The sequence below is a fragment of the Plectropomus leopardus genome, chromosome 17 (assembly GCF_008729295.1).
Source record: "Plectropomus leopardus isolate mb chromosome 17, YSFRI_Pleo_2.0, whole genome shotgun sequence".
Lineage (NCBI taxonomy): Eukaryota > Metazoa > Chordata > Actinopteri > Perciformes > Serranidae > Plectropomus > Plectropomus leopardus.
In genome coordinates this window covers 20,937,986-20,954,619 of record NC_056479.1, presented here as the reverse complement: position 1 = coordinate 20,954,619, position 16,634 = coordinate 20,937,986, and the positions used below count along the sequence as shown (strand labels likewise).

The 16,634-nt window shown below is 40.1% G+C and overlaps 1 protein-coding gene across 4 annotated transcripts in view; it reads right to left on the bottom strand.

Annotated features, from left to right (window-relative positions):
* Positions 1 to 16,634, bottom strand: part of LOC121956290 (neuronal-specific septin-3-like) — a 95,425-nt gene that overhangs the window by 12,683 nt on the left and 66,108 nt on the right. For all 4 annotated transcript variants that reach the window (XM_042504429.1, XM_042504433.1, XM_042504430.1 and 1 more), the window contains one exon: positions 374 to 565. In XM_042504429.1, the coding sequence (XP_042360363.1) occupies positions 374 to 565 (192 nt within the window). The remainder of the gene's footprint in view (positions 1 to 373; positions 566 to 16,634) is intronic.

Sequence of the window (16,634 nt, the reverse complement as noted above, 5' to 3'; positions counted from 1 at the left end):
TTTAAAGACGTATGATAACAGTGACGCGGCCTCAGTGAATATGAGAGTTCTACTTTGTGTGTGGCTGCTTATTAAAATAAGTTTCAGGCCTCCATTTTCAATGATTAGAGAGAATCTTGTATCATACCTGAATAACAGGACGCATTTTATAACAGCAGACTCAAGATGTTTAGAGACACATATTTAAGCATTATTATACCGAGTTGGTGCTACATGTTAAACAGATTTTTGGAGTCTGCACTTGATGACAAGGCTCAGAATGAAAGGGTAGAAAAAAAAATTCCACCTCTTCAGTGTACAGTATGTAAAACTTTCTTGCTGCGAGGAAACAACATGACAGAAACTTTAGCTGGTGTACTCGTGTGCTCCTTACCCACAACCATAATGTTGAGCTCAAAACCTTGCTTCATAGCCTTCCTCCTCATCTGCTCCAGAATGGCGTCAATGCCCACATAACTGAAGTCCACCACAGGACCACAGCCACCCACTGCCGGGGACACCATGGAGTCAGGCACCACCGCCTCAGACATGGCACTGCTGCTGTAGCTGGGAATCACCTCCGGCCCTGAAGTGACAGAGGAAGAGAGAGAGAAGGTTAGAGAGTGTTAGATGAGATGTTATAGATAGATAGATATACTTTATTGATCTCAAAACTGAGAAATTGGGATGTAGCAGCACCATGCAGTAAGAACAGAGAATAAAGAGCACACATTATTAATAGAATATAAAGGAATGCACTTTAAAAAAACCTAAAAAAAAACTTAGAGACCGTACATATATACATATATACATGTGTAAAGTGCGGAACAGTATCTGAATAAATTAAAAGTAAAGTCAGTTATATGAAGTGATTGTGGGTGGATAGAAGTGGCAGATACATCTCTGATTAGCAACTTTGAGAATATGAAAAACCAGTAATGTAGACAAGAAAGTAGGTGAAAGAGGCGCATAGCACAACTTGGTAAAGACAAGAACGTCTACATTTCAAGAAGAACTCCAAGAATCAGAGATCATAGAAAAACACCTGATAAACAAGGAACAGCTTACTGAACTTAAAGGCTAATTTGCACAAAGTTTGAAAGCAAAAGTATTATATTTTTTGGAAAAAACAAACAAACAAAAAATATTTGCAGGGAGTTAAATGAGAGCATAAATAGCACTTCATATCTGAATGTTAAATATTAAGACAGACAGTCAAGATTATTTTATTTTAGCATAAAGACAAAGGAACGTTTTAAACAAATAAGAAATACCGTGTCAATATGTGAACGCTGGAAGTTTTGGTACTTGGATTTTGATGCCTTTAGACTAATGTAAAAAAATTTAATTTATAGATGCATAGATTCTAAAAAGGTGATTTCAATATTTTGTAGTATTAATACATCAGCACCAGCTGCACTTTCTCACTCTTTCTGCTGTTCGCTGCCACTAAACAAGAAAAGAAGCTGCTGTTATGTTATTGGCTCATTTTGTTTTAATAAGAATTATAACTTGTATGCCCTCAATGCCAATTTTTCCCTGTGATATAAAAAATGGTATTGAATATTCATATTCTTCCAGGTACAGTATCGAAGTTAGAAATTACAGTTCCTTCACGTTTCCAGGCTTAAGAGTAAAAAAGTACGCTAACTGGCTTCTCGGCGTATCCTTATAATTAACTGCTAGATAAAAGAATGATAAAAATAAATTTTTTTTCATCTAATTCTTGAAAATATTTGTATTTCCAAAAATTATGTACTATTTTGCTCATACTGATGAAGCTGATAAAATAACACGGAGGCCCCGAAGTTTGAACTAAGTCACTGAAGTCTTTATTACCTCCCACAATGTCAGCCGCAGTGCATTAGCTTTCACAATAAAAGCCCTAAACATATACACTGCATCCCTGCTTACCAGAGGAAACTTATAGAGGCTGTGGCAATGAGCTGTTCAATATATCTAAATAATTTTGCTTAAGATTGTGCTCTGGCTTCTTTTTTATGCTTGTATTCAATATAATATAACACTGCATCAATGAAATGTACTGAAACCAATGTGTAAGTGAAGTGAAACAATCTACCAACCCCCTTTGGCAGGTGAGTCAAAAAGTTTATTTCGGACACTGTAAGTACCTCCCAGAGGACTGGAAGTGTCTGATAAATCTGGATCGTTGTTTTAGCTTTTTAGTTGAAAAAACACACACACACACACGCCTTTAAAAACACCTCCTGACTTTCAAACAGAGGTGGCTGGTTTCATGCCAAAACACTTTTGACTCAACAGAAAACTATTAGAAAAATATACTCTACAGCATTAAAGTACTTAGCAACTGGCAGGAGGTTATCCCTGCAGTTTGTTTTGATAATGATTAGCTTAATGTCCTCCCGTGGAATGCCTTCGAATGTGTGTCCAACTGCAAGATAAATATTCAACTTTAATATGTTTGCTACAGTCTATTAACAGTCTCCAATATGCATGCAGGGAGTGGCTGAAGCTTTGTTTAACACTGTGTTTAGTCAGCATAGGTGAAGAATGTAGAGATACCCAACCATTTTCTAATTCACAAAAAAAAAAAAAAAGTGATTCACATCGGGAATTATTTTCGTACTTTTAGTAGTAAGGTGGCAGAGCGCATAAAACATACATCTGCCGTCCTAAAAAAATGATCTCAAATCCTAGAAAAGTTGTAAAATCCTAGAAATGTCAGAAAATCTGAGAAACTTCCTTAATAATAGAAATATGCACATCACGCCAAAAGCTTCTCTGATCAGTTTTATGTAATAAACATATATACAAGTAAGGATAACTGAGGCTTTCTGGGTTTATTTCATTACTCATATAGTTTGTTTCATTATTCATCAAGTTTACTTCATCATTCATCAATTCACTGAGAGCACAAGACTTTCCTCCACAGTCCTAAAATCCTGGAAACATGTGACTAGCCCCTGGCCTCCTGTTGTTTTGCAGAAAGTTGCCCCTAAGCACTTTTTTTGAGTATTCCTGACTTACAGTGTGTATGTTTGTGTCTGTATGTATAACAGTTTTATGTAGCTGCTTCCCCCTCTCAAGGCCTCGCTCTGCACGGTGCAGTGTTACTGTCCTGTCAGCGTCAGAGTGGAAAAGAGGGAGACTGCTGAAGCTGAAACCTGATCTGCTCACCCAGCTAGCCTGGGTCACACACACACACACACACACACACACACACACACACACACACACACACACACACACACACACACACACACACACACACACACACACACACACACGGAGCGAACATGCTTGTGCATTTTAACACAGTGGACTCCATGACCCCGTATTCACTCAGCCTTTCCTCCTTTTGATCACATAGCTGACCTGTACACATGCACAAGCACATAAAAACATGATCACACACACATTAACTGTCAGCCTAAACTGGCTGCCAAGGATTAAACGGATATTGGATTCCAGCTAAGGCACAAGTTTTACTCCACAACAGTTGGCCTGCCACGAGGAGAAGGAGTCCAGACAACTAGCCGGCTCGCCTGTATCACTATGGGAATTAAATCAACAGGGAATGACAAGCAGAAAGTCCACACACTCCAAACTGGCACTGCGTTGATTAATGGAAGAACTTCAGTGAAGAATAACACCGCTGTGGAAACTCGACACTGGTTCAAATTCAACATTTAGTCTTACTTTTATAATGTGCTCCTTTGTGTGTGTGTTTGTAATTGTGTGTGTGTGTGTGTGTGTGTCATAGAGACCCACCTATGGAAGCAGCTCTCCTGGCCTCCTTCACCACTTCCCCATCCTGTTCCAGCAGTCAGTCAGCAACTTACTGCAACTTACTGCCCTCCACCTCTCCTCCGCACCTCCCACATTCCCGTACCTCTGCTCGGGTCTTTTCTCTCTCAACCTCACCCTTTCCTCTCTCCGCACATGATTCTGTCCTATTTCTGCTGTCATCAGTTTCCCCTCTCCACTCCATCGAGTTTTCTATTGTCTTTCCCGTTTGACTCCACTGTCTTCTCAGCTCTGACATTACTCTTTAGCCTCCTTCCTCCTCCTCCCACTGCTCATCTGGCTTTTATCTTTTTCATTTGTTCTCCCTTTTCTAAACTCTCCTGAAGTCACCACTTTTATTACTTTTATCTCTACATCACACAACCTTTGTTTCTTTTACCAGTGTCCATGTCAATCTCTCTCTCTCTCTCTCTCTGCTCCTTCTTTCCTTTTTTGAAACATGCTGTAAACAGAGATGTTGGCCAGAGGCTACAACGTTGTCACAGGCGAAGCTGCGACAACCAAACCTCACCTGAGGCAGGACGCCAGCAAAGCATCAAAGGGGATGGACATAAAATGAACAGCGTTGAATGACAGTTCAGATTAAAGTATCAGCCTCAGTACTCAAATAACATTCAACAGCAGCTACACCTGAAAAACACGATAAATAAAATAACGCTCGGCGTTCTTTTCTATTAAAATGTTTTCTTTTTGACAGCGAACTGAATATCTTTAAACAGCAGTTAAAGTAATCACCCTTAATGAAATTGTGATGAACATCGCTGGCTATTTTTCAGGCATCTTGCATGTGAGCATTATCACCTGATTAATTGATTATGAAAATAATTGTTGCAGTGCCTACATCTTTTTGATACATAAAGATGCAACACCTGCACAATCAATACTTCCAAAGTCTCTGTAAATTTATTTAATTATTAATTTATTATTATTATTATTATTATTAGTCATGGTAAGTTAGTAAGTAGTAAGTCCTGTAAAAAATAATGATGGGCTATATATTATATTTGTCATGGTCAAGTTTAGACGTTTAAGACATTATGTGTACACACCAGAGGCCTGCACTGGTGGGATATTCCAAGTCTTGCTCCCAAACCCTGACGTGCAATAATGCACCCACCCCACCATCCGCATATATGCCCAATTAGTTCTGCAACCCAACCCCAACCCCAACAACACGAGATCTGCTGCCTGAAATCCAATAATAACCAGTTACCAATAATAACCATTTAGGGACATTTCTTGCATGTGAAACTAAACTAATACATTGAAAACAAAGTTAACTTGGGACAAATAATTTAAATGAATTATTTTCGCTTATTTTTATAATATTGAGCAGTGCATCTCCACAGTTTACATCTCTACAGTAACTAAGTCAGCAGTCAGAGAACTGAAATGATAAAACTTTAAATTAAGAAACTACAATTATAATTATATTTTGTTATATTTATCATCCAACAACCAAACCACCCGTCGTTTTTTTTTCTTTTTTTCACCCAGAACCAAACTAAAATTTGTACAAAATACCACCTGCATATCACCTGACCTGAAACAGAATTCTGACACACACTAATACAGAGCCTGTGTTTGATCCGAGGCCCTGTCCTGAAATAATTTCCTTTTTTGAGTAAAGGGTACAATACCACCCACATCTATTGTATTAACAAGCTGTCTGTTCTGTTTAACAAATAGTAAACATGCATCAATCTCCTAGTATGCGTGGAAAAACACTAAAGCCACCAAAAAGACAGACTGAATGGAAGAGAGACAGAAAGATGTCTGTGCATGCTGCATCTTAACTAGCTGGTTTCCCAGACAGAGGCAGCAAGACTCTTCAGAGCATCGTTAACTGTCCTTCATGAAAGCACACCGCCCGTTTTGCCCGAGTTAAAGCGGCGTCCAATGCTGTAAAAGACTTGGCAAACACACAACACACACAAAAGAACAAGTGCTTGAGCATAACTGTGGGAAACCCAGCTCCACACAACAATGGGAATCAATCACTTTCACTTCAGGTAGTAAACCGATTCAGTCCTGCGTCGTCCATTTCAATAAACTGCAAATCCCACAAGTAGAGTGTACTGTGTCAATTCTGTTTAGAGGGCGAATAAAACCAGACTTGTGAAGGCCTCAGAAGTAGAATACTGTGAAACATCTGGATAAACTGACCATTTATCAGACAGAGGCATTCATACCTTCAGCTCCATAATGTCCTGCCAAACTGCTGCAGACCTGTAATGCTTCTTAGCCAGCAGACACAGGTGTCAGGAGACAGCCGGTTGGAGCATGACCCTATAAATGTTAAAAGACATTTGACCTCCACGTGAAAAATGTCTGGCCCTGGCGGCTTACCAGCTGGTGGACATTACCCTGACCCTACACAGGCCAGTCAAAACACTGGCCTGACTGAAAAAATACAGGGTCATGCCAGGTCAAATAGGATTGAGAACACAGCACATACTGCAGGAAACATCATCTATCTGAATATGTATGGTAGATGTTCTCACCTAAACTGGTTTGGGTGTAAACATACAGTAATGCTTTAAGCTTCAGGATAACCAATGTGGCTCCAATTTGTCAAAACAATTGGAGCTGTTGATTAAATGTTGTGCTTAAATACCTTGTGTTTGATATGAGTGTCTCAGTGAGGAACAGGCACGAGGTTTTCCCTTGTAGGAAAAGGAAACATGAGTCAGGACAGGGTTAATGAATGTCACAGAGCAGTGACTAAATATGTGGTGAAAGCCTGACACGTAGATGTCTTTATTTTCCACCAAACATACTACCTACATAGATCATTACGCAGCTTGAAAGGATAAGTTGGGATAAAACCATCCCACCGCCTACTATAAAGGAAGGAGTTTTCAATGAACACAACATTTTCTGTCAAAGTTACAAGTATGGTAATTTATCTGAGCAATATTCTGTATTTTGTGTGTTACCTGTGCCCTTTTCAATGGCTTGAAGGAGGCTCTGAGGGCTTTTTCTATGTACTGATCACACCAAATGCCACAACTGTCATCACATTTTGATTCAAATTTTTTTGTTGCCATCATTCTCGGTCAAATGTGATCAAACCTAACCCACGCAGCCCTGATGGAGCAGACTGGGCTTTCACACCACAGTGACCCAGGCCATGATCCGAGTACAACTGACCGCAAAGTGGTCTTCAGTACGATTCATGTGTACTCCGATAAGGTACGCATCAGGAGTGAACAGCAACTGTACCAAAACGCAGAAGTGGACTGCTATTTAACACAACTATAAAGAGCTTTGAACTAATTATGAAACATCCGGCTTCAATGCCGCCTTCAACCTGCAGTTGGAGCTCTGGCGAGTGGTGAAAGTTGTAAAGCTATGCACCCGACAGCAGCGGCTCCTCCTCGGCAAAGCTTTGCCTCGCTGCTCAGACAGTCCCATCTGATGACGGTGTCATATGCACTGCTGCACAACAAAAATGTCACACAGATGATGACAAAAGTGTACTCGGGTATGGAACAACGTTTCTCATGTGAAAGCTTTGCAGTAGGGGAATGGAGAGGGGGAAGTCGTCTGGCATGGTGCAAATCAATCAATCAGAAATAACAGCTAACTCTGTTTATGTCAGAACTCAGATTTTAAATATTGCGTATTTTGTCGCAAGTCTTCGTTCCGCATAAAATTTCAAAACCATGTTCTCAGGGGCTTACAAATTACCTAGTAACTTCCGCGACACATCACAAAGTTAATCATTCCTCTGCTCTACTTTCTAAAGTTTCCCCTCTGAACAGTATCAGGTCGAGTTATGGGATAGCATAGATAATATCTTCACTTTGACTCTGTAAGAAAGAAAAATTAATTTTAGAAATTGGAAAGCAGAGAGTGACTCATTGGGCTCGCTGCGATTCTGTTTTCAATTACTGGCACTAAAGAATACTTTTTTTTTTTTTTTGCTTCCAGCAGTATCGGATTACTTTGCTTTTTGTAAATATGGCCGGCAGTCTCCTATACCACAAAGCATTTTGGAGGGGAGAGAAGAGGAGAAATGAGAGCAAGGAGGAGGAAAGAAAATACGCAACAAAAGATGCTGTTGAAAAGAGGTAGAAGAAGGCAGGAGTGTGAGGATATGCATGAGGTAAAGAAGGATTATTAAGGCGGGGGGGGGGGGGGGGGGGGGGGGAAAAAAAGATAAGGCCAAGGAAAAGAGGACAGAGGAAGGAGTGCAGAATGGAGGAGGACGAGGAGGGGAGGACACAAGAAAAAGAAGCAGTGTGGAGAAAAGCATTTGTGATTTATTCAACATTTGGGTCATTCCTTGTTAACTACACACAGGCCTCCAAACTGGGATGTAAATACAGTTAAATCCAGTTAAACATGTCCCAGTTTGTTGCTTTTTCAAAGAAAAGAAGAAAACAGAGGAACTATGAAGAACGCAGTGACTGCGTCGTCTATGTTTAGTGGAGATGTGGTCAAAACCACTGAGCCATGCCTCAGCTGTCAAGGGTGTTGATCTTGACAGCGTGGCGAGCAGGTCAGAGGTCGTGTTCCCAGTTTAGGTTGGAAAAGAGTGGCGCTGAGGTTAGTCCCTTCACGAAAAACTAGCGGTTTGACCCTCTGTGCAAACTGACTTGAATCACAAGAGAGGAATCCAGAGAAAGAAAAGGACTGGAAACTTGGACAGTGAGAAGTTCATATCAGGAGAGTGATTCACTCACTGAATCCTAAAAAACTCTGATTCTACTAAATCTTCCCTTTATGGGGCCGGATACTCTGCTTAAAATAAACACTTAAGGACAGGATGAGTAATTAAGATTGATCAAATTATTGTTTATTATATGGTTTTCAAGGGATGGGCTCCATTCATTTTCCAACATTATATTCCTTTTAAAAACTTGTGGCAATCGAGTTACACAATTGCATTGTTGTTGCTTACTGCTCGCAGCTGCTAATCGCTTACATTTAACTGTAACTTTTATTTTTGTATTCTATAACTGTCCTAGTCATTTTTAGCTTTTTATTTTCCATCTTCTAGCTATTTTATTGTTGAAATGTGCTACATAAATAAACGTGCCTTGTTTGTCTTCTAAAGCGAGAATAAGTCCTGAATTACAAGAAAATGTTAACAAACATTTACTAAAAGTTCTAAACGGACATCTAAACTGGCAGCGTGCTTTACATTGAAAATTGGAAAAGGACATTCCTGTTATTGTGATATGTACTTTTGCACATAAGCCAAATGATGTATTCAGTTTGTGAAGGTTGAAGGTTTTCTGGCCAAAAATCGTAACAGCTGTGTGTGAGCTCTAGTATGACTATATATAGGATATAAATGTTCTCATGTGCTAAATAATAACATCTCAAAGCAGGCCTGCTTTTTTTTCCACAGCATTTTAAGTCCTTTTTTTCCCGCAGAATAATGAGAGTGATATTTCACTGCTGAGACTAACACTGGTCCTCCACTACTCAGTGGGGAGGCGGCTTGAGCTCATTTCATGTCAAGTCATTCCACTACTCCATGTCAAACACACATTAGAGGACTAATCCACTAAATGGGTCGTTTGCATCTTTGTTGTGGTCTAAAATCTTTTTATGGGCCCTGAAAACATCTGCTCCTCTTGTCCTTTTATTTACATTCCCGGACAGGACAAAGGAGATTTGCAGGCTAGTCTCATCTCAATATGGCTATATTTGTTTTCATGGTGACCCAGATGTTTCTTCAGAAGTGCGTGGGCAGCTGCAAATTTTATTCTATGTCTTCTATAAAATCAAAAAAAGATTTCTGTGGGGCCTTTCAAAAGATATCGAGTTGCCTTTTTTTTTAAACATCAATTTCTCATGAAAGGAAGAGACTGTACTCACAAATAAAAAAAAAAGAAGTGCGTGTGTCCATTAAATTACTTTGAACTGGGGCCCCATCAGCCCTCCAGCACAGAATCAATTTGATACCCCAGACCACATGGGTTTGGGGCAGGCCCAGGGGAGGGATATAAACATGCATGTAAATACACCCAAACACTTTTCCCACCCTCTGACAGTGAATCCCTTAATAAAAGGGGGAAATTGGAGTGGTGGCAGTGCAAACATGGTCTGTTGTGTTATTAAAGTCAGAGTGTTTGTGCAGCAAGACCCAGTTCCCAGAGTCCTCCTCATTCAGCTCTCTGGAGAAATGTGCCCTTTGACCTCTGCAGGATCCAACTCACTCATTGTGTCACCTGGCACTGTGCGTGTATCTGTGTGTCAGATATACTCTCTTCTGTTAATCACACGTCATGCATTTCTTGTGCACACTATGCAGTATTTTGTATGTTTGTAAAGGACTGTATGATAACGATTGTCACCTCTACAAACCAGCGCTACTTGATCTCTAACAGTCTTAATACGATCTTGGTACTTTTAGTCTACAACCCGCAGGTTTTATCCATGTCCGTGCATGTAGCTTCAGCGGCTAGTGTTACTTGCAGACAGTTGAGAAATGTTTGTAAATTGCAGTAATGACAGTAGAAGCCCACAGGTTTGTCTAGACTGCCAGAGGAATGTGTTCAGTCTCCACACTGCGGTGGTGCACAAGAGAGCTGTTGTCTTTCTAGGGCTCTTTAACTGCCCCTGACATTGAGCAGCTCTCAAGAAAAAGGCTCCTTCAATTGCAACACAGTGCATTTTGCAAGGTTTAATCCATATATTATAGAAAATAAGAGCACTTAACCTTGAGGACCAACTCATCAATCAAATGCTCATTTATTTAATTTTTAACTCAACATCTACATTTAAGGAAAGCAATTCCACTGCAACACAACATTCCTGAATTTTTTAGCCTTACAAAACAATATTCAAGCCAAAAGCACCTGCTAAACATTAAGCTCTAAGTGTGTTAAATCAAAAGCTGTCTTAATCAGGAAGTTGACAGTTTTCTGAGGTTCTCTGCAAAGAGGCTGAATAATAAGTTAGCTGGCTAAAACCTGCTAGCTGCTCACTAGCAGGAGTTGGTAAAGTCATTAACTAAGCTGTGGTAGCTAACCAGTGTCGTACTTTATCTTTGGGTCAAAGTTTATCAGTGAAATGGTTGAATGACAGCGAGCGTGGGTCGACGGGACCAGGGGGCTCCGGAATCTGACCTCTGTCTTCACAAATACCTCACATCACGGACATCAGTCATCAGATGTCAAACTCGTATCAAACAAGATTTTTACATGCAGCTGTATGTCGATACGCAGCAGAACATGAAACTAACATCTGCAAAAATCCAGTTTTTTTTATTCATGAGTATCAGTATTTTAAAGGTATACTATGCTGAATTTTCTTTTTTTTTTTAAATTACAGTTTCTGGGTGCCCATAGCTCACCTGGTAAAGCGGGCGCCCCATGCGATGCAGCAGCCGCAGGTTCAATTCCTTTGCTGCATGTCATCCCCTTTCTCTCCCACTTTAAATTATAGACTCATACAAAAGTAATCCCTCTCAAATAACAATTATGACCCACTAGAAGTGTCACAGTATATTTATATGAGATCCTGCCCTCTGCCTGTATTTCCTTATTTGCCTCTTATTTTGCTGTGGTTGGGACATTTATGGGTGTGTAGCCTCCAGCCAATATAAGCATACAGGTGAGTTCGAGACTTTATAAAAAGGTAGCAACTAAGTACAAGCAGCAACTCATGGCAGATGTCCAGTTATACAGACGGCACATGTAAAAATGCTCATTGTTGTTACTGAAATCAGTGTGAAAATATCAGTTATGCTCTTACCAATACTATATCTATTGCCTGGTTGACTTCAAAAAAAAAAAAAAAAAAAATTGCATCCCCTCGATCTATGAGTTCAACTTCATTACACTGTTGATTGTTGGGTCTCAAGTTCTTCGAGGTGACTAATGAAGTGTGTGAATGTGCACAAATGCAAGTCTATCATTCATTCTAACACAACCAGCAGGGATCCTTTGGCTCCTTGACACGCTCCACAATCTATGTGTGTGTTTGTGTGCGTGTGTGCATGTGTGATATAAAGCCTGTCACTCTTGCCCTCTTCACTGCTCTAGGGCAGTATTTATGGACAGTGAATGACCCACATACAAAGCTCAAGAGCACAATAGCAGACATTTTAGAAGAACAAACCGCTCACTATGATAACTTGCTAGGTCCCGTAAGACAAGTAAGTGTGATTCAACTTCATCAAAATTGAATTATTTGACTTAATACAATGCATGTTAATCATTAGTCAACTATTATGTCCTAGGCCAAGATACACTGCTTAACACTCAAGGAAAAGATGAGTCATCAAGATTAGCCAAATTTGTGTTTATACAGTTTTAACAGATGTGCTACATGCACTTCAATGTAACAGTTTAATAGATTTGAAAATCATGTTACATAATTGAATTGTTTTGTTCTGTTTGCGTTTTATTAAATAAAATATTTATTGATTCCTTACACTGCACTGTTACTATTTTTTCTATTTTATACCTGTCATTTTTATTTTGTTTTACTTTTCTGTTCTTTGGCTCTTTAATCAATCACTGATGTCGGCACTTCACCTTTACAATCTTTACAGTATCGTAACAAACGTCTTTGATGTCTGCATGTCACACACTTGATAAAGTAGGTGTACTGCTATCTCTTTGTACAGTATTACAGGCCTTGTTGTCTTTCAGAGGACACACTATTTATAAATGACAAAAAAATCATTTTTGACGTGTACATCCCCGAGGGATTAAGTCCAAGACTAAAAATAGTTACAGATTGTTGTTGTTGCTACATCACAGTATGTCCTGATTTGCAGCTGATCTACTCTTGAAATATAACGGGCAGTGAAGTTTGTTTTTTCCTGACTGTCAACTGAATGAAAACATTTAGTTTCCTGAGTCTATATGCAATATTTAAAAGGGAAAACGTCAACTAAAGCAATTTACAACTCTTTCGTATAACGAACACAAAATGCACACGTCCATGTACATCCACACACAAGAAAACTAAGAACGTACTGCACGACGGGCTACAACCTTATCAATTACACATTACAGAGCTCCGGTTACATTCATGAAATATTTTGCATTTCAAAGTTATGATGCTGAATTCCACAATAGATACATAATCTTACTGTGCTGACTTATTGGCTGACTCAAACATACGCGCACAAAAAGACATTCAAGATACAGAAGGTAACGATGACCTTTTCAGCGTCCCATCAAGCGCTGGTGAAAGGCCACTGTCTGTTCTCGCCTGGCAATGCTCAGGGGCCACAACAGAGCTCCTTTCAACAGCTCTGTGCCTGTGCGTGTAAAAGTGTGTGCACTTGTGAGGCAAAACAGAGGCGGGTGACTCTCTAAAAAGGTGAAGGGTGGTTGCCGTTTTCCATCGGTTTGATATCATCAGCAAGCAGTGCCTTGTATTCCTCGGGTCGACCCGAGACAACAAAGCCTGGATGATACAATACAGAGGCTCAGCTTTGTTCCAACTGCTGCCACATAACAAGTTAGCCAAGAGATCACACAATCACTTTCTGACTTAAACACAGACAGAAAGACTAATCAGAAAAGCAAAAACAAACTTGAAAGGGAAACTTGAGATATATGGGATGAACGAAATAGCTCAAGCAGAACAAAAAAAAGAGAACATGCTTTGATTTTGGTCAGAATTTGAGACATGGTGTTTCCCACTGGAAAGGAATAAGGACTACTTTCCACCGATTACCATTAGCTGAGATGACTCCTCCACCATACTTTCCAAAGTAGAAACTAAACTACATGATTCCCGCCGCACTCTGTGGAGCCTACTGACCACATGTTTGGAGCTAACCTTTCACATCGCTATGCACACACACACTTTTGAGTGCTCACTGTGTGATCTGGTAATGGATCACTGTCAGAAACAGCAGGTTGCATCCAGTGTGTGGACCATACCAAGAGGGAGGAAACATGGAGAAACAGAAAAGTTAATTTAAACAGAGTAGAGGTTGAAACATGAGGGAACATCTGTCTGTATACAGTATATACACACATATACATATGTGTGTATTATGCAAAACCAGATTGATTACAAAGCTTGCCACAGAGCAGACACACACACAACTTTCAGGGGATGAAAGACCAACGGAATGCAAAACCTCAACAATGCTCGTTGCGTACAAGAACACACGCATGCACACACACACATAAATGAAAAAATGTGCTAAACATGGATGCAAAAAAAAATCCCTCACAACCAACCTTTACAAAAAAGCCCTTTTTCTAAGCCAGCATATCAACACATATTTAGCATATAAAACCTAACACTTAACTGCTGAAAACAACAGAAACATTTAGACGCATATAAACAGCTGGGTTCCCGAGACGAGCATGGAAGGCATGCGGAGATATTAATCATCTGAAGTATGTGAAAACAACAAATGATCAGATCTCCTCTTCCCTGGAAGAGGAGGAACATGCAAAAAAAAAAAAAAGAAGAACACAACAAAGGAAAATTCACTCCCTCTACTTCCAACTGCTTCTTACAAAGCACACATTACACACATACACGCCCACGCATGCATACACACACACTCACTCTCCCGGTATGCAAAACACTCACCGTGTGTGAACTGTGTGTGTATGAGCTGTCCCCTGCCAAAGTGCAGCGCTCCAGTGAGAGGCCAAACTCTGCTGTGGCTCTGGAAGCTCCCTGCCTGCCCCTCCCATCCATGCCTGTCATGTGACTCAGCACTAAAGGCAGCAAGACACGCCCACTTCCTTCAAATCCCCCCTTCCAACAAAGCAAAAAAAAAAAACCTTCTCACATGCATACACATAAAAGCAGAGACCATGTTGGACTACGAAAATGTAAAATAAACGAGCCTAACAAAGGGAAGCTGGTTGATTAGGAATTACAGAGAAAGGACAGAGACTCTGTGTGCATCTACGCTGAGGCTGACTGAAGCTTTGGGCCACCTGAATGTCCCTCTCCTAAATTCCCTGGATAATTTACAACCCTAATTATCTGACCTGACCCTCTCATCTGCTCCTCGGGCTCTGCATTCATCACATCCCACTCATTCCTCTCACACAGACCTGAGACACTCACATCAAACTACTGGGATCACCTTTGTAATAAACTTTGCTGCTGCTCTGATAAACTGCACTTCTATTTTTTAAGATACTAAAAAAAAAAAAACCTAAAAAAACATGTGCTCACCACCTTTGGGATATCTGTATCATCCATGAATCAGGGCTTTTTGGAGAATACTTAATCATCTCAAACCCCAAATTACATATTTTTCAGCAGGAAATGTGTTTGATAAGGCCATCTAATTCAGCAGTTCTTGCATGATGCAGAATGAGCAAAAAAAAAAAGGAGAAAATGCTGTAAAGGACTGGTGGTTGAGGCAATGCATAACCCCACAGCAACTAGATAGATAGATATCTGTAACAAAAGCTTAAGAACAAAAAACACCAGTGTATACCCCACTCGTCAACTGTGAACCATTAACATGTCTTAAAAAGGCGGTTGATAACAAGCAGCTACATGAGACTACAGAGTGGCATCACACATCACACTTTGATTATCGCCTTACGTTAGCTTTTTACCTCTGGCGACTGCATTACACTTCAAAAATCTGAAGTGGTGTTCATTTGTGAAGATAATCTTGTTGAAAAAAACATGTAAGTGTCAAAACTTGTCTGCCACAGACCTTTTTTCTGCAATAATCCAACATCTAATCAAAAAAAACCCATCGTCTTTTTGCCGAGGACCAGGACTTCTGTACTGGCCTAAAAATAAAGGTCATCGCTGCAGCACTCTATAGTAAATAACCCTGCAATAACATCCTCAAAATCAATCAACAACAACAACTAAAACTGCTAGCATGATGTAAAATTATATTATATAATAATGATAGTGAAACTTAAAAGTGTCTCAACATTTGATTATCTGTTGAATAGTCATAAATGCAACCTTTTTTTTTTAAATCTGAGAATGAATGAATTACTTTGGCTGATTACTGTTATTATGGAGTATGTATATTTGTGTGATTAAAGAGGAGCGGAAACAGCTGTCTCCAGCCTAACAGGAAGTGTAATTATACACCAGTGCAAGGGCTTCAGTGCAACCTCAGAGCCACATGAGCAGACACACATGCGAACACAGGGCACACAGCACCTGCATTCCTCGAGATGAAGAGTCATGTTTCTGAAAAAGCATGCACAGCAGGCTGGAAAGATGGATTTGTTTCATTTCATTACACACACTCAGCTGCCAAGATAAACTTTCACCCAGCACATGCTAAGCACCTTGGTGTTGAATGCCTGCTTACACCCAGTGCAGAATATATGCCATGTCCATCTAGCTGATCCAAAGCTTCATTAGGGGCCTTTAAATTCTGCGCCATACTAACACACAAGATGCAAAAGCCAACACACACACACACACACACACACACACACACACACACACACACACACACACACACACACACACAAGCACAGATGGCCTTGTAAGTGTGAACAAAACCAGGTCTTACCAAATAAGGAGTTAAAATAAACCCTCGTTATACTTAGTTTTACAATGTGGGAAACGGTACATTTTCCCCAAACTATGGCCCCTGTCTTAAAACTGTTCGGTCTCTGCCTTCTTTCTTTTCATCTCCCTCTCTCTGAAACTCAACTTTATCGCCCCAATAAAAGCCCGGTGTTTAAACTGGAGATACTAAAATGCAGATAAAACTGACAGGAGTTACTAGTGCAGTAAGAAGCTATGAGAGTAAGTTTACTGGTCTCTGGAAGTTTGGCTTATAGCCACCTCAGATACATTTTTGTGTACTTAACAGTATATCTCACTGAATTTCTTTGGTCTTGTCAGTGCGTTCTTTACAAAGCAGTCCTGTGGATGATGCAAACATCACCATAGGAGGATATTACACAAGCACCATC